The 23,116-nt window shown below is 40.3% G+C and overlaps 1 protein-coding gene and 1 long non-coding RNA gene across 3 annotated transcripts in view; one reads left to right on the top strand and one right to left on the bottom strand.

Moving 5' to 3' along the window:
- LOC108785549 overlaps positions 1–3,441 on the top strand; it is a 9,005-nt gene extending 5,564 nt beyond the window's left edge. The window contains exon 3 of the long non-coding RNA XR_001941142.1: positions 3,376–3,441. This is a non-coding gene — a long non-coding RNA (uncharacterized LOC108785549). The remainder of the gene's footprint in view (positions 1–3,375) is intronic.
- Positions 3,442–13,260: 9,819 nt separating this feature from the next.
- Positions 13,261–23,116, bottom strand: part of PTPRG (protein tyrosine phosphatase, receptor type G) — a 486,631-nt gene continuing 476,775 nt past the window's right edge. Inside the window, exons 27-30 of one of the 2 annotated variants that reach the window (XM_018554682.1) lie at positions 22,143–22,285; positions 17,782–17,917; positions 15,036–15,049; positions 13,261–14,015 (exon numbers count right to left, since the gene is read on the bottom strand). In XM_018554682.1, the coding sequence (XP_018410184.1) occupies positions 13,883–14,015; positions 15,036–15,049; positions 17,782–17,917; positions 22,143–22,285 (426 nt within the window). In that variant the 3' untranslated portion in view covers positions 13,261–13,882. Of the gene's footprint in view, positions 14,030–15,035; positions 15,050–17,781; positions 17,918–22,142; positions 22,286–23,116 lie in introns of both variants that reach the window. The other variant, XM_018554674.1, reaches the window with a different exon arrangement.

Genomic DNA, 23,116 nt, shown 5'->3' with positions numbered 1-23,116 from the left:
TCTTTGCTTTGTCTTTTGTGTCATTTTTCTTTTCATCTTTTTTATCAAGAGATTTGATAGAATTTGCTGCTTCCTAAAGGTAATCATCATAATTTTTTCTCTCCCATGAATAAAGTTCTGTTTTAAAGCTGACCTCCAGGCAAGCAGGTAATTTGTTCATCCAATCCAAATATTTACACACCCCTGTCTGTCAGGACAGAAACTGAAAATGCCAAGCTATAGTATCTGTACAAAGGGCACCCCCTGACCCTCATACTCCACTTACCTGTGCTCCCAGGAGGTCCTGCAGAGAAACTAGGTCCTGCAGAGCCGGCAAGAATACCCAGTCTTTCTGGACATTTGAGAGCGCCTGCCTGGCCTAACATGCAATTGTTAAGCCCAAGCACTGTGAAATAAGTAGGGGAGAGATGTCACCACTTCCTGGGTCACCAGCACAACCAAATTTAGCGTGGCTGTGAAGGAGCAAGGAGCTGCAAGGGAGCACAAGCAAAATTAGTAATAAGGGGGTTACTGGATGCCCTTTCCAGAGATGCTATCACTTTGCCCTGTATGGGCAAGGTAAAGGAGTCTTTTTAAGTAACCCTTTTATGTCTTGTCCTTCCCCCATCTTGTGATTAGACAGTTAAAGCAGAAGCAGCAGACTGATCAGCTCATCTATGGCCCTCTACACTCTTCTTCTATGCCCCTTTGCCAGCACATAAACCGATCAGCTTGTGAAGTAAATTAACATTTTATAGTGTGTAGAAAAAAAAAAACGTGCCAAGCAGCATAAGGGTTAAATGGAACATAAAGTGTATTTTCAGTGAGTACACATTTGATATAATTAATTGGTGGCCAAGGTCTGAGTGGTTAGGCACCACACCCATTGGCAAACGTTCACGCAACATGGCAAAAACGCATAAGGCGATTGCAGTGCCATTGCTTGTTAATGGCACCCCAAACGCGTCTGGTAAAATACGCATCTTTGCCCAAGCCTTGATGCGCAGCTTAAACCTCTGCATGGGCTTCTTTGCTGCACCATGCGCAGCCCATTGAATTGAACGCAGCAAAACACGCACAAATGAGAAGCAAGTTTGAACGGGGACTGAGTGTGTGATGATGAACATTGTTGCTGCTATTTGATATTATATATCTTATATAGTCACAAAATCAAAGCCATTGATAGTGTGCTCACTCTGCAGCGGCTTTTACTGAGGATTTTATCAGATTTTTCTACTTGGTGCTGAAATGCTGTGATGATGTTGGGCTGGTGGGGGAGCACCTGCGGGCAGCCCTGAAGCTTGGCACTCAAACCCGTCCACAAGTGTCAACATCAGAATTGTGACACTGATTGCTCTGCAAGTTCAGATTGCTGCAGCAGGGAGAGTTTGTGTAATTACATCCGGTACAGTCTATCTACAGCAGCGGTGCCCACAATTTTTTGTCTTGAGATCTACTTTTCAAATGACGAGATCTACCAACGAAAAAACACCTTTATTTAAAAAACAAACATTAAAATCGTTACTGGGACTACTGCATCTCTCTCTCTCCCCCCGTCTCCTCTCTCTGCTGTCTCTTCTCGCTTTCTCTCTCCTTTGGTTGTCTCTTCCCTCTCTCCTCTTCTCTCTCGGCTGTCTCTTATCTCTCTCTCTCCTCTGGCTGGCTTTCCTTACCTGCACTGCAGCAGCTTCCCAGCTATTGTCCTGTCCTCCTGCAGTGCTAGTGAGTCCGACGCTACAGACTGGGAGGGGTGTCCCGCCCCACACTGGTGATGGTGTGGTCGAATGTGTCCGACGCTGCAGACGGAGAGAGGTGTCCTGCCCCTTCCCATCTGCAGCGTCTGACGCATTCAGTTGCACTAGCACTGCGGGAGGGAGCTCAGGTCAGTGAGTCAACTGCAATCTACCTGTTTGTTTGCGATCGACTATAAGATTGCGATCGACGTAATGGGCACCCCTGGTCTACATAAATTTAGTTTTTCAGGTAGTATCTGGTGACACTCTAAGCAAGATCTGCTTTTAAACATGCCCCCCTACCCTTTTCTGAAACTCTGGGGAAAATTTTAACAAAAAGACCCCTAGGGGGAAAGAGATACTTGCCTTTTCTTGACTGCAGTGCATCAAAAGATCATCCTCCTCCCAATGAGATTCTGGTGAACGGTGATACACCAAATCTAGTGAGAAGACACTGCAGCCCAGCCCTGGGAGCATTTTCTCAAGAAGGATTGGGCTACTTTACATTCATCAGATTTCACCAGGTGGAGGATGATGTCACCCTTGCCTAGGCTTCGTGGGAGGAAATCAGAGGAAAAGTCAGTATATCAGCTAACTTTTACCACCTACAGGCATTTTTTAAACCTTTGCGTTTCAGCAAGGGGGTGGGGGTGGCATATTTAAAAACTGGACCTTGCTTTTTGTGTGTGCAAAGTCCGCTTTGGAGAGATTTTCTGGGCAATAAATTGAGTCAGGCACGTCTTAAATTGTTGCTGTAAAAAAAAAAAAAAGTGACTGGTGTTGAGCCGAACAAGGTTTGGCTATTCACTACGGCTCAGCCGTACATCGGCTGCCCTTTTGTCAGCCAAACATGCTCTGCATGTTCGGCTGAGCCGAAGTGCAGAGGGACTTCGACTTAGCCGATCCAACATCTGGATTGGCTGAGCCGAAGCTACGGCAGCTCACTCGCTGCCGTTCGCCCCTATTCTCATATTGTGAATAGCCGAATGCCGCCGAGCATAAGGCTGGATTCTTCGGCTCCTTTGTGAATAACCCCCTAAATTTTTTGGAAAAAGACAATTGTTTTTGGTTAAAAAACTATAATGACGAAAGCACAACTTACTGAATAAATCCTACAGAGCAAGGTGACTCAAAAATTAAAGCTCGTCAATGTAATCCTGTTGGATAGAGGTTTTTTTTTTTCTAAGAAAAAAGAAAGGCTGTAGGTTTATGTTGTGAAGTTAAAAAGACAGGGATGTTTACATTGTTAATATCTACACATATATCTAAACATGTAACTAAAAGGTAATTTTTTCATAATTATTTCTGCCTTTTCACATTTTGATGCAGCTCTGCGTAGTAAAGTCTCAAGGAAAAATAAATTTACATCAAAAACCATACTTTATTTTATGTATCGCAATACAATTTACATATTAAATAACACTAATATGTTTGATATTGTTTTAGACTGAACAAAAAGCCAAAAAATAATTCAAGTTACAAAAGTATATAAAAGAAAAGAAAAAAAAACACCACATTTTGTTTAACATGGTTTGATGAGACAAACTTAGTTGGTGACCAACTGTCTATCCCTATTGCACCCACGGGTAACAGAATTAATATTCATATTAATCCAACTTTCACAATCACTGGCCCTCAATAAAACAAATGAATTTTTTAAAAGATTTTCGATGTTAAATATTGACTACACGGAAAGTTTTTGTTTACACATGTGCACCACCATTAAAAAAGCAAAGAAAATTTAGAATAACCTAGAAAAAAATTAGCTTTATATGAAAATATAAAATCCTATGATTTATATACCATAGATACAAAGATTCCAGAAGAAGCTTATCAAAGCAAGAAAATTTATTTACAGTTCTAATGGGTGTTTTTTTTCAGCTTTTTGTAAATATGAAGATGAAGAATGACTAGGTGAAAGCATAGTGCTCTATTTTAAGAAACAATGGCTGTATACTATATTCAAACAAAGGAGTCACGACCCCAAATGTTGGGGAGGTGTGACATTTTATAAAATTGGATATCTCCTCCTTTGGAGACAAGTTTTATAATTTTTTTTCTAAAACACAGGTTGTTTTTATTTTTTTATAATTACACTTGGTAGAAAATGTGCCCCATTGCAAATATGTAGGGAAGGTGACTTTGATGAAAAGCCAGCCATAGATGTGACAAAATTTTGGAAGGCACAGCTAAGTGTGCCTTTCATAATATTATTTGTGTTAATTAGGAATGGCCGGTTATATTTTTTATAGCAAATAGAATTTTATTAAATTTTTTGATTCAGAGTTCTTGGTAACGCCTGTGAATAGAAATGTACAAATTTACCAATGTTTTTTTTCTTTTCAATGAGGATATGTAATTGTAGAAAAAAGTTTAAGCACAGTCAAAGTACATTGCTGTGTCCATGTTGGTCTTTGCACTCAGTGGGAGAACCAGCTGATCTAAAAAGTATATTGCACCATCTATGGCCAGCATAGGACAAAAAAGCTCCTTAGACTTACACACTGTCCTGTTTGCTTAGCAATGTTTTTTGGGGAAAAAAGATGAACCACAAGCTAGAGAAAATGATACCATGTCTACCACAGTGGATTAACGGCGAAACAGTAAGGTCGGAAAGTGCAAAGATTTTAATTACAATTTAATTAGGAAGGTTATCAAAACCAGGTGGTAACACTCTATAATATTCCTTCTTAAAATGTATGCTGGCACTACTTGCAAAGAAACTTCAAAACCCTACCTAATATTAAATAACCTAATACCAAAAGCATTGTGTATATTTATTTTCTAAATGCATTGTATCTTTGGTAATTTGGATATTAAATGTGATAAAAAAAAAATATATATATGGACTGGTTTGCAATGTAAAGCGTGCACACCTTATAGGCAAGTTAGAGTATTGGGAATGATAGTTGGACAATGCTAAAGTTGAGGAGATTTGCATTAGATCAGTATTATACCTGTATAGCTACTTGCAATTTCAAAATAAGAAATACTTATATAAATATTGTAGCCACAGTGGTAGTCTGGGCTCAACATTGCCCCCCAGGCCTGTTTTTTGACAGATATGAATTGTCCTAGTTTCACACACCTTGCAGAAAGCGAGTATGATAATGTCCTTATATAATCTCTCAAGGCTATGGGGGTTATTCACAAAAGGGGTGAAGGGTTTGGAGAAGGCAGGAGAAGTGAACAATCTAGGACGACATAGCAGAAATGGAATTGGAGAATTTTTCCAAATCAGCTATGTTGTCCTAGATTGTTCACTTCTCCTGCCTTCTCCAAACTCTTCACCCTTTTGTGAATAACCCGGTACACCTTTTTGCTCATTTCAGTCTGTTTTACACTAGAAAAACTTGAGGGATTCAGTCCTTTGGAACTCTGACAGGAAACGGCAAAAGTGGTAATGGGATGGCCCAATTTTTTTATCCTAGAAGTTTGACATCATACATATGCCGTACATCATTCAAAGGTAGTTGTTTCTGCCTCATAATGCATCAGTTGTCACCAAACGATGTGCAGTCTGCCTAACAGATGAGCTCTATATAGTTGCCAGCAAGGCAACCCAAAGCCGACATTAGCATTGGTATGCAATACTTTTTAATGCCAGAAACTCAGTGGTATACATTAAGGCATGGAGCTTTAAAAAAACTTGTGGTAAATATGGATGACCCCCAGGTGTTACCCATCCGTAACGTGTAACCCAACCCTGTCTTTTCCTCTAACCCATAACCACCAGCTTTACATTTTAGGCTAAAGTTAGAGTCCAATAAACAATGATATAGTATTGCGCATCTGATATACAGCTGTGTTCACCTAGAAAAATCCATATACATTAGTGCTGGACCCTGTTTTTTTCCTGTTGGTTCTTGGACTAGTTTGTGCCTTACTGCCTCTAAACCACTTTGGACCTGGGCAAAACCTTCCTTATTGGATGACTGCGTAAGGGATTGTGTTAGTCCAAGTTCTGCCGGAATTACGATGTTTGGAACATCTGAAGCACTCCCCCATCCTCCCCAACACCTGCTGTCTATAGAGTTAATGTAAAAATGATTGTTCTGGAAAGTCTGTACTTACATTTTAGCCCTGATATTGTTGATGCTGAAAGGGTAAGACAACACCCAAAAATACCAAAGCAGATATTGTGGTGCTGAAAACACAGTCCATTTAATGGTTGTTCGAAATTCTCATGGCTTTGGTGGGGAGATCACCAAGCACAGTTTCAGTCTCAACTGTAATACTCAAAATAAAGCCAAGAAATGGCATCACACTGCCTGCAGGCTTGATCATAATATAAAATGAATAATTAGAGGGAGTGTGTACAGTGCGGTAGAAGAGAGAGCGCAATCTTGATGGGAACATTTTGCTGTTAAGAGTCCTTCAAGTTAACCTGTACTTTATTTCATGCTTTAAAGCAGGCATTGCAAGATTTCGTCTTTTGCCGTTATTAGCAAAAAAAGCCTTTTCCAACTTGGTTTCACTTTGTAAATAATGTCAGACTTTGGACAGGGGAAAAATGGTCGAGAAGCTTACAAAGAAAAGGGTACTTTACTGGTCACAGTGGTAGTCTTGCTGGGCAGCAAAAAGTGGGTGAAGCCATGAAAAAGATCATTCCTTTTTGCCCCTTGGTCATCTAGAAAGGCTGCTGGCCAAGGAATGATCTGCATGGCTCTGCCTTCTACCTCAAAACACAGTGCAAACCTGATGGCAATGAGACATGTAGATACCTTACTGTTCAGCAAATGGTATTTTGGTTCCATTTGGCCCATGTCGCTATCAGCTGTAGGGTTTTACCTTTCTATGATGTCTAGGAAAGTCATGTTACAAAGTGAAATCAGAGAAGGGCACAGTAACAGCTTTTCTGGCTAACAACTGTAACAGCAGGCATTGGGGGGAATTTATCAAAACTGTAGCAAACAGAGTCTGGAGCAGTTGCCAATGGCAACCAATCAGCATCTCTCCTCAGTTTGCTCAGGTAAGATAAGCTGATTGGCTGCAGTGCAAATCTGCTCCAGATTTTGTCTGCTTCAGTTTTGAGAAATTCCTCCCATTGTGCAGTGTCTAGTCTTAGGCAGGTTTATTATTATTAAAAGTCTGAAATGAAGTACAGGTCCAGTTTAAGGGACATAAGCAGCCAGGAGCCATTCAACTTACCAGTATTCAAGTAACCCACCACTAGCTAGAAAAGAACAAAGTGTGTTTTTTATTTTGGAATTATATTTCTTGGACCTGAACCTTCTACAGTGCAGGTTTTCCCCTTACAACTGCTTCCATGGTACACATTACATAATTTCTAATTTCATTCTTGTTCTGTGATTCGTAGTCAAAGCTGACAGACAGCTGAGCCACTCATGGCATAAACAAGAACAGCAACTGAACCTTCAGGCTGTCAGTAGGGGATCTGCACCTGTTCAAATGGATAACTTGCCTGCTGGTTACATTTGCATCAGGTTGTGGCCAATATTTTTGAACATAGATCAGATCCACTGAAATGTTTAGCCACACACAAAATCTAACCTCAGTTGGTGATCCCCTTCAGATCTGGGCCATATGCCTATGCAATTGTAACCATTGGATGTCCACTTTTAAGCCAAAATTAAATTGATCTGATGACCATATATCCTCTTTCACCTTGCTAGACAGGCAACCTTTTAGTTTGGTAGTAAATTGGAACACCTAAGACAAATTATTTTTAACTGAATAAAGGGAACCTACAATCGCTTGCCGTTGTCGAAGACTTGATTATGCAAGAGTTGCCTGTTTGCAGTGGCTGCAAAGAACAGTTCTATCCAAACTATGAGATAAACATGGACGCCCATAATTTTCCTAATCTGTGCCCTAAATACTTTTTAAACAGCTTTAAAAAATTATCTATATAGTGTGACACACATTCTTCTTACACATATGATATAATTCCTAGGATGTAAGGGATTTGGGCTCCTGTGAGGAAATAATTAATTTACTTTGAAGGATATGAATTCAATATATTCCACTATAGTTATTTTAACAGATGCATTTGTACTTTGTATAGCATGGGTTGTAGTGTGATGCATTTTAAATTTACCTTGTGACTATCTGATGTGGAGAGTCACTATAACTCCAGAAACCATAATTTATATATGGCCATGCAGGAAAAGAAAATATTTTACCATCTTTTCACTGTATTTTGCGGAAGTTCACAAAAGGAATGACCAACTCAATGAATGATCTGAATGGAATCTTATCCTAGAACATGCTACTGGAGCTCATACGTATTTGGCTGCTTCCTGGGGGACTTGTGTTTCTTCATAGACTGTAGTTTCATGGTTTATCCTCCTGTGTCCCATGATTGTGTTGTAAAGCATTATTGTCCAGTGACAGAGATGAGTACATGGTGAAAATTGTGCATGAATGATTAAAATGCCTCTCTGGTCATACCTTTTACAGCTATTTTGTTATTCTCACTTTTATGCTATTTTTGAATTTTACCTGTACACTGCATTCTTCTTTGAATGAAGGATGTAGAGGGGCAGCAAACAGTAAGCCATGGGTGGCTAGCGTTTACCACAGAACGTGTATGAAGCTAACCGTAACTGCTAGAGCCTAAAGTAAATGTAATACCAATTACCAAAATCTTTCAGAAAAGTAGCTTCAAAAGTAATTTTCAATATTTTAAAACTGCAGCTTTCTTTAAAATAAAACCTGGTGAACTTGCCATGAAGGTCCTTTTCCAGACACTTTGTGTGATGGACAATGCTCTAAAGAGGTTCCCACCGCACTCCTTACTGGTATGTGCTATTTTAAAGTGGGCGCTGCAGTGATGGTGGGTGGCGCCACTTCAATTCCAAGTAGTAAAGTATATAACCAGCACACCAAAGTAAAATCTTTAACGAGTGGTCATTTTATTGATGTACACACATCTCTTCATAAGCAACGTTTCAGGGACCCTGGTAATATACTTTACTACATAGACAATGCTCTGTCTCACAATTGTTGTCCTGGCATGCACAGAATATCCACCCTTGGATGCAACAAACCATGGAAATAGGTAAACACAGTATTTAAAAATGGTAATTGTTTATGATATGCGGTACATACAACAATAAGCGGTTGATTTACTAAAGGCAAATAGACCGTTTACTTTGCAATGTAATTTGTACTTTTGCAGGGGACATTTCCTCTTAATTTAGTGTATGATGTGAAGCTCTGCTAATCATCATCCAATCATGTGCAAGCAAGCAAATATGCTGTTTCTTTTAAATATTCTATGCACATGATCGGGTATTCTTTGCTAAGTAAAATTTCACCACATTCACCAAGCTAAAGGAAACTCCCCCCGCAAAGTGAAAATTCCCTTGCGAAGTGTAAAGCCTATTTGACTTTAAAAGAGAATTATGAGGTGAGTGCTTTTCACTCACCCTCATAATCTGAGCCGACCTGTGACAATGAGACTGTCACAGGTCGGCTCAGTAGATTGGGAAGTGAGCGAACACATACCGGCGTTCGCTCACTTCTCGATCCTGTCACTGCAGAGAGCCGTGACAGGTTAGTGACTGGATTCTCCCCTCCCCTGTCCGATCCTCCAGCGCTGACTGGCGGAACGGACGGGGGAGGGGGCGGGTACAGCTGGCTCTGCCTTTAGATAGGCAGAGCCAGCTGTCACTCACGCAGCTGGGCGGATCCAGACATAATTGTCGGGATCCGTTTCAGCTGCGGTGTCTCAGTATACCGGAAGCTGCAGCATCCATCATGTTGCAGTGGTAACCACTGAAATAAAGTATTGCATGCAGTACTTTTATTCAGCGCAGCTAGATCCGATGCCGTACAACTGCATCGGCCAGCTCACTATGCCCTTGTGAAAAGTACACAGTGATCTGTGTCAGGATCAGCATTGTGCCAGACACCGCACACCACCCGCTGAGAGATGTAGTGCAGTGACTGGTGTGAAAGTTTTGGATATTGAGAAAAATTGGGTTAAAATAACAGCTTTTTAAAACCATAAATGTGTTTTTTCCAAGAGGAACAATTCTCGTAGTGACCATCAAACATGTTTAGTACATATTTTAGGTAATTTCACAAGTTTAGCATTGATGATCAGTTTAAGAAAGCGTCCTACGAACATTGGCTCCTACTAAGAGAATGACTTGTATATGATGGACCACTGTGGGAATACATCCCAGCAAGTCACTTGGAGCTCCAAGCATTACTGACACAGCTGTTTCAGGCCACAAAACGGAGACCTCCATTGTATGAAGGCCACAGCCATGCCTTACAGATTTAGAAGAGACAGACAAGAATTTCCAAACAGTATATAAAATCATGTATCATCATTGCACCTTCACATGGTATCCATTAAGCAACCGCAACGTTTTTGTGGTGTACAGTGTTAATTCTTACAAACGTGAAATTGTTTAAAAACCGCAATTCATTCCACATTTAAAACTCCTTCCTTATTCAAAATGTCATGCCTATGCAAGATTACTCAAATTTCCAGAAGTACTGCCCTGAATCAAATATCACATTTATCGAAAACAAGTTCTTCAGATTTGGATGGACATCAGTGGGCTGAGTCATCCACTGGTTGCTGATATCTATGAACCTTGAATAGGAATATTTTCTTGCTATGGTTGCTAGCCCATAAATCCTGAATCTGGCAGTTAAATGGAGACCCCCATGTAATGTTCAGGCCAGGTGGGCAGGGCTGAAAACACATGGCACAGTTCCAGTGGGTGATGATTTAGTTTTGGGTGGGGTAGCCCTTTCAAACGCACCTGTCAGAATGTAATTTACCTGGAAGAGCCAAGGTTCCTATTCTCTGGCTCCTGAAAATATTGCAAGTTATCTATGGTGGAGGGGAGATCTGAGCCAGAACTGCCACCACTTTCAGGAGCCAGGCAACACCATCCCAACAGGACCCTATTAGATTTAGTTTAAATGAAAAGCAACTCGACAAATGCCCTTTGATATGTTCCCTATTTCCTTGTTCATTTTGCGATTTCATTGGTTAGGGTTTCCATCCTTTCCTGTGAATAACTCGCTTTCTCAAACAGGAGCTGCCCATCAGGTCCCCAAATGCTACAGTATGTTATGATTGGCAAGACTATAAATGATAATTGGGTAATTGTGGGAAACAGCTGGATACGGCAGGGGCATGTCTGAGCTTCACAAAGGACACAGAGACATCTGGAATATTGATATTTTTGACACATTGCAGGATGAATTGGCACTATCTTTTATGTTAGTTTTTTTTTATAACAGACTATGGAATAAAGAAAGGCTTTTTCCCCTCATTTTAAAAGATTGGTACTAGTAAAAAACGCCACATAAGCACCCATAGACATTGCGGCCCTTGTTAATTTTAGCACACGGAGGTCATGTCCAAAGAGATGTTGTATACTGTCAACTATTTTATACACCTTTGACTGCAACTTGCAACAGGTATGCACCTAGAGTGCTAGTGCATTGAGAACCATTAAATTAGTGGGAAGAAACAAGAGAATTTGGGTGAACACTTCTTGTCTATTCCATCACTATTGTCTGCATTGGTGGCCATGGGAATAGAAGTCAGCAATATGACACAGTTATGATATTCTATGCATGTACCCTCCCCCCCCCCCATACAGACGAAAGCATGTTACTTGATGAAGGTCTGACAGGTTGAACACATTTGTGTAATTTCCAAAAGCATCTAAATCAGGCTATTGCAAATCTCAGGAGCTGGATTGTCAATAGGCCTAAAAAATGACTACTGGCACTTAAAGGAGAACTATGAGGTGAGTGAAAATCACTCAACCTCATAGTTCGAGCCGACGTGTGACAATGAAACTGTCACATGTCGGCTAAATAGATCGGGAAGTGAGCGAACACATACCGTCGCTCGCTCACTTCTCGATCCTGTCCTTGCAGAGAGCCGTGAATGTCAGTCACGGCTCCCTGCAGGGATTCCCCCCTCCCTGCTCTAATCCTGCAGCACTGAGTGGAGGAACAGACGAGAGAGGGGGCAGGTACAGGTACTTGCTCTGCCTCTAGATAGGCAGAGCAAGCTGTCACTCGCACAGCTGGGTGGATCTCTACAGTAAAGTCAGGATCTGTCCCGACTGCGGCGGTCTCAGTATACCGCGAGCCGTAGCTTGCGATATACTGAGCTTTGGGTCACGGTAGGACTCTAGTTTAGGAGAACTATGGGAAAAACACTTACCCCATAGTTCTCTTTTAAAGTAGTTTAGAAATCCAAACAGTAAAATCTCACAAAACTCAATTATGGTAATATAATTTCAAAAGTTGTTTCCAGTTTCTTTTTACATCTGTAGCTTTCATATAAAAAATACCTGATGGTTATACCATGAAAATCCAAGGTTAACTTCCTGTTATGGAATGACAACCGTCTCCCAACTGTACTATTGCATTGTCACTGTTACATGCTCCTCTGGTGGAGAATAGAACCAGCTCTGCTGACACACACTGTGAGAACATGGTCCACCATTGTCACTATCGGAAAACCAGTTGAGGGCAATAATGTGCAGCTGAAGTGAGTGCATGTAGACAGAAACAATCTGTAGGAGTTCATCAGCATGTAGATGCAATGAAAATAAGGTGAACACTGTATTTTCTAAAAGAAAATGGCAGTTTATTATATACAGTTCTTTAGAGAACTAAATGTCATCTGATTAGGTGTTTATATCTAATTTTTGGAGACTTTTCTGTGGATGTCATTGAAAACACATTTCATGGCTCCTTAGAATTGTCTGCAAGGTTTTAAATGGAACTGACTGGCTCTTAAATACTACTTCCATCTCTTATTTTCAATGACTGTTCTGTATGAATTCACATGGTCATGAATGCAGACAGTACTAAAAATGGGAACTGTGTGGCCTGTTTACTTGATCACATGACTATGTATTAAGTGAGTGCTTCCCAATAAAACTAATTAGATGCTCTTTGGAAAATACAGAAATGTGGTCACAGTGCGGGAGCTGCCACATTCGCTAGCTGCATTTGCTGTCCATCTGTGTATATACCCTTAGGCTAAAACATGCTTCACATGAATTAATGTGCATTTTAAATAGCAGTAAAAGAAAGGCTGACTAAATATTCTATTTAGGTCTGCGGCAAACACTCAAGACTTAGTAAAACCGAAGCAAAATTTTGATAAAAAATACGTTTATCATTTTGCGTAATGAATTAAACAGAATCGTTGCTGCAAATGAGAAACCAAAGATAGTGCTCATTTGGGTTCACAGAAGGAAGTAGAATACAAATTACAATATAAAAAAAACAAACATAATACCCATATTTCAGTTTATAACAAAAGGGTGGTGTGTGAAAAGAACTAAAATAAAAACTATACATCACATGATCAGGTGACAAAGTGATCAGGAGTGAATGGAATGCCTTGTAGTAAGTGTCCCAGAGCAGAGCGTATATTAATAGTAATGTGCTAGTGTTGCGATTAAATTAACGAGTAGGCAAAGAAAGTGGTCACCCAAGTTACAGAATGATAAGCCTGCTTTTGTCATCCCCATGGCGTGGACTTATGGATTAATCTGTTCCTTACACTTGACTTTTTTATTTTATTTGCAGCATTGCACTGATGGCGCAGTTTGCCTGGGTGCCGGGCAGAGGTCCCATAATAAAAAAAATAAAACCTTTGCCAGTCAGGAAGTGAAGCAATACCTTCCTGACCTGCCTGACACCTGGCTTTGTCGAGCCCTGCCCATGAAACAGCAGGGGCAAAAGTCACAAGTTCCTAGTCAACTGATAAGCTGAATATCGCTTCAGCACACAAAGTGGCTCCTGTTGTGTGTGGTCGACAGGCACGTTTTAAGAAGAACTTAAAAATGGAATAAAAAAAAAAAAAAAAGGAGCATGAGTTGGATCTAGGGAATGTTCTTGTTGGGCTTTTGCCGTGTCCTACAGCGGTTATAGGCAGTAACACTGATCATATAGTGCAAAACTAGAGAAAATTGCGTTTCACCAAGTGAAATGAACAGAGGTGCAAATGCTCAGTAGGATACCATTAAGACATAAAATGGCAAAAAATAAATATCAAAATTTTATCAGTGTAAAAAAGTAATTGGGTTATTGTATAACCTATATAGTCTGGCAAATAAAAGGCCTCGAAAAAAGTCCACTCTGTCTCTAGAAGGTCAGAAGTTTTACAAACGTAGTGCCTTTTTCCTTCGAGAAGCTGTTCACTAAACGAGAGACTCCATGCTCTGTGAGGGGTCCGATTCGTCGCTGACCAGAACGGCTCCATTTCTGTCTAATGCCATGGGGCCGCTGCCATTTTCCTTTGTACTGACCAGACTTAGCATCGCCTTATAGAGGAATTGGTACTGCTCCTGTGTAGAAAAAGTAAAACAAATCATTGGCATCAGGAACTGGTAATGATTCTGTGCAGAAAACAAGAAAGCCATACAATATAAGGAACTGGAATTACACCTGTATAGAAAATAGTGAAGTAATACATTGAACAATTGATGCTGCTTCTGTGCCAACAACAGTAAAGCAATACATTTATATGAGGTAATGATACAGCACCTTTATAGAGTATAGTAAAGGAAGATACTGAGAAACCGACAAATTACAACTTACCAAAGAAATATATTGAGGAACCGGTACTGCTCCTATATAGTAGATCAATATACCAAGCAACAGGTGCTGCTCCTATATAGTAAATCAATATACCAAGGAACCGGTACTGCTCCTATATAGTAAATCAATATACCAAGGAACCGGTACTGCACCTATATAGTAAATCAATATACCAAGGGACCGGTACTGCTCCTATATAGTAAATCAATATATACTGAGGAACTGGTACTGCTCCAGTATAGAACATAAGAAAGCAATACATCAGGTACTGCTCCTGTTAGAAAACACTAAGGCCCCATTCCCGCTAAGCGATTTATCGTGCGATTACCGCCGTGATATCGCGCATTTCTGCCGCGCAATATCGCGAGAAGTCGCCGGCCAATGCTATTCAGTGGTGCTGTCTTAGCTCCATGTCGCCAGTTGCTCTAGCAGGACCCTTTTTTCGGCGGATTTTGCGCGACTTTTCTAATTTTTAATGGAGCCCGACGTTGAAGGTCGCGCTACTCTTGCTGGATCGTCGCCCCGAAATTTTGCGCTATCCCTGCCGCTCGGATCCGCTGCAAAAGGTATGTCGCTTAGTGTGAATGGGGCCTAAAGCAATACATTTACATGAGGAACTGGCACTACTACTCCCATATAAAAATGAGTAAATCAATATACTGAGGAACTGGTACGGCTCCTATATAGTAAATCAACATACTGAAGAACTGGCACTGCTGCTGTGCCCGAAAACACTAAAGAAATATACTGAGGAACTGGTACTGCTCCTATATAGTAAATCAATATATACTGAGGAACTGGTATTGCTCCAGTATAGATCATAATAAAGCAATCCATCAGGTACTGGTACTGCTCCTTTTAGAAAACACTAAAGCAATACATTTACATGAGAAACTGGCACTACTACTCACATATAAAAATGAGTAAATCAATATACTGAGAAACTGGTACAACTCCTGTATGGAATATAGTAAAATAACATGGTGGGGGTACTGCTACGATCTAGAAAATAGTAGTCATATACTGAGGAACTGGCACTGCTCCTGTAGAGAAGATAGTAAAGTCATATATTATGGAACTGGTACTACTCCTGTAAATACTTGGAGAAAAAGCATCTTGATCAGTCACACGTTGTGTCAACACATCTCATTAAAATGTGGATAAAAAAAGGATGCATGAGAGTAAGCTCACCAACCAGTTTTTGTCCACGTGTATAAATATTTATCAGTTTCATTATCTAAATATGTAGCTATGTATGATCATTTTTAATTGTTCTTACCCACACTATTATTTTCAGAAACAGCCATTACACTTTTGGACTTTCTTTCTGTTGCTTACCTCTGGATACCTATCAAACTATAGACAGCTGTATATCTGTAGGAACACTGGGCAATACATAGGCTGCATTTGAGACATCATCCCTTATGCCTATTCTGACAGCATCATTATTCTTTACCTTATTAAATATGCGGGCTAGCTTACATGGCTTTTGATTAATCACCTCCATGTACTTGAATAGCTCAAATGAGAATTGACATGTTTTTTGGAAGATTTTTCTCTGTTTTGTTCTAATTAAAAGATTTTGTCACCAAGACTGAAATTTATAATGCTTGGCAGAAGCTAGCTAGTTAAAGGGATACCCATATGGGAGTTGCACTTGCCAACTTGAGTTATAAAGCTGCAAGTTCCAGAATTGTTATCCTTATCCTTGCTTCCCTTCTTAATCACTGTTGTGGAGCAGACAGCACCATTTCCATCTAAGGATACTTCCCATCCTGGACTTCCCCCTTCCTGTATACATACCTTTTATCTAAATGGTTTTCCTGCAAAGAAAAGTAACAAAATGTGGAGCCATTCCCTGCAGCATACTTGTGCAAGTCCAGGGCGGCCTTATAACACTCCCCAAAGTATGGGTCCTTGATGCCCTGAGCTCCCAAGAAGTGTGTTACTCAACCCGTAATATAAGTTAAGGGTGAATATTGCAATTAAATCGGTATTTTCAATTTTATCCAAAGCTGACCCGACTATTTAACCACTTGAGTCCAAGACACTTTTTAAAACGGTGCTAGGATATCAGTTATTTGTCCCAGTACTTTTTTAAAACAGTGGCAGAAATCATTGGCTTCCACAGGTCCTGGCACATACACTTGTGCGTCCTGGTCACTTTCACATTATTCAAACAAAAATTTCTGTGTGCATGAGGTCAGATAAAAATACTCCCTCCCCAAATTAATCCCCATATCAAATGAAGTCAGATGATCTCGATCATTGGTTCTCAACCTGTGTAACCTCAGGACCCACATTTGTCCTTGGTCATTAAGTCGTGACCCAAGTTGCACTGCAATGGAACGCATGACATTGCAGTACCACACGTTCCGATGCGGGCAATAGAACTCTGGGTCAGAGATGCATCTGTGGTGCCATGCAAATGAATGGCAATGCAATGCACCTCCCACATCAGAACGCTCAATAGGTGAGGTTGCGCGGTACAGAGCGTTAATGGACATGGGTTAACGCACTGTACTAGTGTGAACGGGCCCTCAAATACACTGACAGACATGCACACAATCACAGACACAATCTCACACACATACAGACTCCAAAAATGTTGAATTTTTTTAAAATCCACCCTACTTTATGAGAAATGGAGTAGATCCACAACCTGGGGTCCAGTGTGGGCTGCTGTGCTGTGACAGAGCTCCATCCATTTGTGCATCCACTTGTACAGCTCCCTTGCACACCCCGTAGAGGTGCCAGGAGCCAAAATGTGACATCAATCTGGTCCAGCATCTCTACAGGGGTGCTGGACCAGAGGGAGCTGTAAGCAATGCATGTATGGATGGAGCTCCCTCGTGGCCATTGCCCTAGCCCACCCCACCTCAAGCTGACACTCAGTGCCGGGCAGCATATATCTGACAGTGCTGCACTTGGGGAAGGCTGAGAAGCCTCTCACCTAGAAAATTAGAAGGCACGTGGCGACCCACTGAACACGGGATCATGATCCACTTTTGGGTCACAACCCACCAGTTGAGAACCAAGGATCTAGATGACGTTTGCCTTCACTGCATATGCATTAAATGCTCACGTAAACAAAGGTAAGGTAATTTAAATCTTTACTGATTGCAAACCTGTGAAAAAATTGCTGTTGTGTTTATTTGTTCCCTCGTCAACCTGACTTAATGTTATCTTACAGTTTTGCTAACAATTTACGCAAACCGTTTTTTCCCTGCATGCAACACAACATAGCATCAGAAGGAAAATAAAGCTCTTCTAAAGCAAAATGCATACATTTACTTTGAGCTTTACCATTCTGCTTTACCACATACACTTTTTAACTTGTCTTAGTCTGATCCTTTAACCTGTCAACGGCTCTACACCTCTTCATATTGTTGCACACGATGACACTGTCGATGTCTAATACACTGTCTAATACACTGTCTAATATATAAAAATCCTCATGCACCCACTGCCAACTTCATCAAATCCCCTGGTTACTTACAATGTCTGTGAATACGCCGGGTCTCATTAGATTTATCATCTTGGCCACCTGGTAAACATCCACTGCATTTTCATTTTCTAACTGCTGAGACAAAGTGGCAAGAGCACAGAGTGTCCCGGACGAAACAGCACCAAATCTGAAAAAGACATCAAAATATGTACATTTGTTAATGTTGGCCTTGCAGCAAAACTGTATTGGAAAGTACATTATATGCACAAAAACAGCCACATTTCCATTGGTAATGCATACAATATATTTCCTTTCAATTCAGCAGAAGCATGTTATATTGCTGAGAGCTTTCCAAATGCTTTGCAAAAACTTGCTGTATACACTGCTCTTAAGTAAGTTGAAGCCTGTGTGTACAAACCCTTTATTGCGTGAGGTGTCTCTATATACAGCCCAGTGTTTAATGGTGTCAGAAATTCTATACAGAAACATTAAGGGAGTTATCCTCTAAAGAGCCGAAGGATCCAGCCGTACCGAAGGGCTGCTCTATGGGCTATTTACAATAGCCCGTACAGCAGCAGAAGCCACCTATCGGTAACTACGAGCTGCTCAAGTCATAGTTTACAGAAGCTACGGACTCTCCCCACAGGACAATACTAGTTCCATGCCGAATTAGATTAAATCACATGCTCAGCCAAAAATGTTAACTTTTGTATAGCTGCCTTGAGTTTGATGAGTCTTTTTAAGTTTCCACTAGAAGCTTGAGGAAGTTTTACATTTTTGTTTGTAACTTCCGATCTAAAATGTCTTCCTCTTCTTGTCCGTATCCTCCTCACTTGCTAATATGCTGCTCTAATTATGCCAAACAAGGTTGAATGTAAGCGCTGTTAGCTGCACAGAGGAAGCCGAACATCTTATTCTGTCACAAGAGTCTGATTATCCAATTAGTCCAGTTGCACAAGTCCTATAGGAATGTCCATGTCTAATTACTGACCCTGACTTCGTTCTGCTATCTGTGTCCTGCTTCTGCCTTTTCATTTGTGTCTGTTGTCACGTTTCATATGGAGAAAATTGCCAATGAAAAGTAACATGCGGCTAATGAGGTCAAGGGCGCCATTAACGCAGCTTTGTCCAGATTGCTCTCTGAAGACGCCCATATTGCTCATTTTGAAGCGCATATAAAGAGGCGTTGTGTGGTATCCGCTAGGAGAAAGCACAATTTTCCAAACATTCTGTTGCAATTTTAATGAACAAAGCTTTCAAAGTCATCTGTTGTAGCAAAGGAGCAACAGCTATTGTTGTAGGCTGAGGAAAGACAACATAGTTATTTAAAAAGAATGCTGGTGGCTGAATCAGCCACCACCAGCTATTAGATCTCTCAAGTACTTGGAAGCAGGATTTTCCTTTCAAGAGACCCTCTTCCAGATGTAGATTCGAATAGAAAGTCACTCTCACTCCAAATCAATCTCTTTATTGACTATGGTAGTGTAGCATCTTAAAGCGACGTTTCGGAACCTAGTGGTCCCTTCTACAGGCAAACAGAAAATTATTTTTTGTTTGCCTGAAGAAGGGACCACTAGGTTCCGAAACGTCGCTTTGAGATGTTACACTACCATAGTCAATAAAGAGATTGACTCGGCAAATTTGAATTTCCATATGATCTGTGGAGGCATCTGCTGTCACTGCCGCACCCACACTGCTTATGGTTTTCCTTCCGGTCAGGAGTGTGATGGGACACACTTTGTCTTAAGTTATGCCTGCTCTAGATGTTTCCCCCCACTGTGAAGTCTCCCTACTTTGTTTGCATACTCCATACTATTGACTACATGAAAATCACAGAAACCCTAATGAGTCCCTACTGTAATGGCTGTGGCGATTGCGAGAACCTAGGATGTAGTTCCAGAAAATGCAAGAAGTCATTGGATGATTACTGCTGAACATCCATGCTCACAGGGAACCTGTTTTGTAAAAGATAACAATTTTCTGTATTCCCTCTAAATACGTTGCTGTAATATAGGCCTTCCTATTCTTGGACATCTTCCATCTGCAGAGAAAAAACCCCACCTCTCCACTTACAAATGATGTATGTCTCAGAAAGCAAAAACCGATTCACATAGATATCCAAAAATAGAAAAGTCCTTTGTAACCAAATAGAAGATCTACAGCAGGGGTGCCCATAAGGTCGATCGCGATCTACCAGTCGATCGCGTAGCGATCACTGGTATATCTCCATGTCCTCTCCTCCCGCCGCTTCTCTGGATCCCGCTGCTCTCCCCAGCGGGGATCCGAGAAGAAGTGAAGGAACCGGCAGTAATCTACAGGAACCTATATGAAATTCAATAGAGGGTACACAACATTTGCACCTTCTTCTGAATTTAGTGTGCTATAATCACAGCTCTAATTTCTAGGTAAGGAATAATAGATTTGGACCCATAAAAGAACATTTGAAACCTGGAAATAGGCTGAAGACTTTCAGAAGTATCCCTCACCAAGACTTTAAACTAGCAGGGCCTTATTTTCACCGACTACAATGTCTATGTCTTTCAATGAACAGCCTGCCTCTTCGAGTAGAATAAAAAGTATTTTAGAGCTGGCAAGCATTGAACAATTTCAGCTGCAGACAAAGACTTTTTTTTATAGAAGAATACTTTTACTCTCCAGAAAACAAATGAGTCCTGCTCTAGCTTTCACACACTCTATAAGATTCACATTTGTCCAAGGAAAGAACATGACATTTGCATGGAAATGGCCCAAATAATTTTGAAAGTATCGGATGCCGGCAATCTGGCAACATATGGCAGCGGGCTAATGACTTGCAAATTTTTCTAGAAGAATTTGATAACCTCAAACTCCAAACAAATTAAAGCACAAATCATCAAATTGATACAGCTGTGCCTTGGCATTTGGAGATTCATATTTCTCAAACTAATTTGTGGACATAATTATTCCCGGGTTTTAAATTGTAAATTTACAGCAATTTCTACTTCGAAAAGAAGGGAGTAAAAAAACTAATTTTCAGCTACATTTCCTTTAGTGATAATTAAAAGAAAGGACCGTGTTTAATGTGCATTATGGCTTGGAAAAAAAGTTACAATTTATGATGAATATGCTAGGCAGCCTATATACTCATATGTAACATCATTTATATGGTAGGATACTCTAGGTCACGCGTCGGTTTTACCAAACCAAAGTGGAAAAGTACAGTAGAATGAATTTATTTGTTTCATGTAATTGCTCTAACTGCTGGTGATAGAAGTTAAATAAAATTGTGCTGATATTTCTGTTAGAATATAATTCCTAACTATGTTTCCTTATGACTATTCTAACGTATATATAGGGTGGTAACGTATTGCGTAGCACTATACAAAGTGCATACAACCGTTCACATCAATATTTGCCCCCAAGCAGGAGTTCATAATCAGACCACACCCATGTGTACACCAGGGTCAATTTGGGAGGAAGAAAGTTAACCTAAAAGTATGTTTTGGACTATGGGAGAAAGATATTGGGGGGAAAACCGCTACAAAACACAGGTGAGAACATATAAACTCATATAAACTGTGCAGATAGTATTGAAGTTGGGACAGCACCTGTCCTGAATTATCTACCTACGTTATCTTAATTACATGTAAAACCCAATTGAACTTTTAGTTCACCCAGTCACTAACTTCAATAGGTTCAGTGGCCACATCTAAACTGGGACACCTGGCATTCCTGCCGCAGTAATCCGTAGCTTCTTGCCACAGGAATCCCAGATCGCCCCATATGAATGGGGCCTCAAATCAATCAACATTTAAAGTCTTACAGTTAATTTTCTTTAGAAAGTCACATTCTGAGTAGAAAATCCTGTTGCCTGCCAGCATGCTGTAGAGGAGGACTCTGCATGGCAGAAGTGGTCTCTCTTTGAGGTCCGATAACACCCTCTACTGAGTCAGAGCTAAAACTCTCTTATCAGCATGCACATGAGTTTTGGTAATTGAAGAGCTACCACTCTGACTACACAGGGTGGGCTTGTAGTACCTATGCAGAGAGACCACTACTTCCACACAACACTGAGGGAAGGGATCTTTCTTTAAAGCATGCTACCAAGGGACAGGCTTTGATACTCGGGGTGTGGCTGCTTTTTATATAAAAAAAAAAACCACACAGAACCAGGCCATACACCTATAGATTATCTACACATTTTCTGTGATCAGATGGAAAAAGTGCAACAAATGCCTCCATCTACGCTAAACTGTGTGGATGGAGGAATCTCCTACTGGGCCAAGCTTCAGTATCTTGCTAGTCGGCCCCACTGGCTCTCACAATGTCTGCATCCAATCAGACTGTTTAGGTATTTTGACAGCCAGCTGTGCATTGGGCGCCTTTGAATATTACAATTGCATGAAAGAATTTAACCTATTACTGGTACATACTCATCGTGCACAATGGTAGGTCCATCTCTTGATAGGGCTTCTTCTTTAATGACATTAATAAGTTCAAATGAGCTGCTTATGGGGGCATCTGGGTTTGGCCATTTTGGACACTGGAAATGACGCACTTCCAAAACATAATCGTCCTATAGGAGAAGAGAGAGAAACATGTAAAAGAGAAATTGAAAATGCGTAGATAAAAATCTACATTTTACATCACAAGTGTAATAAGTAGAACTACTTAGGGCTCATTTATCAAGGTAGGGATTTTCCTACCGACTTTGATACAATTTACAGTCAACAGATCTGTTTTTGACAAAAATGGATAGTAAACAGCACTTGCAATACAGTTTGTTACCTGCATTGGAAAGTATCACAATATTTTTGTGAAAATGGGATCATAAATATATGATTTGTGTGATCGAAAAATAAAATTGGCACAAATTACTAAAATATATCACACAACTTACTAAACCTTTTCACAGGAGATAATGAAAGGTGCCTGTGTTATCTTGGCATTTTTTTCTAGATTGGCTTGCAAATGTAAACAATTCAGATCCTGCACCTGCTTACCCCTTGTGGACCACGGCAAATGTAACATTTCAGTTATGAGTTTATTTATCTGGTAATGAGTAATACATATATCTATTTTTGGTTGAGTCGGGGGGAGCAAGGTTTTTTTTTTTGCAATGCTCAAAAACTGTTTATTTCTTTGCAATCTGATGATGAAAAGCTATAAAACAAAAATATATAATTTTTGTTCTAGTCCAACCGGTGTTTTTCCAAAACGTTTTTTCTATTTTAGAGAAAGTTGTTTTCCATACATTTTCCTGGTAGCATTACCTGATCTCTCTGTGTTTGTACTTAGTATTTCAGTGAAGTCACATCAGACTTAGTCATTAAAAAAAAAAAAAAAAAAAAATCGAGACCCTAATAAAATTTTAGCTATCCACTGACATACGGGGGTATGGCCTGTT

The sequence above is a fragment of the Nanorana parkeri genome, unplaced genomic scaffold (assembly GCF_000935625.1).
Source record: "Nanorana parkeri isolate BGI_ZX_2015 unplaced genomic scaffold, ASM93562v1 scaffold9, whole genome shotgun sequence".
Lineage (NCBI taxonomy): Eukaryota > Metazoa > Chordata > Amphibia > Anura > Dicroglossidae > Nanorana > Nanorana parkeri.
The sequence above is the reverse complement of the archived record's forward strand: the minus strand, read 5'-3'. Positions and strand labels throughout refer to the sequence as shown.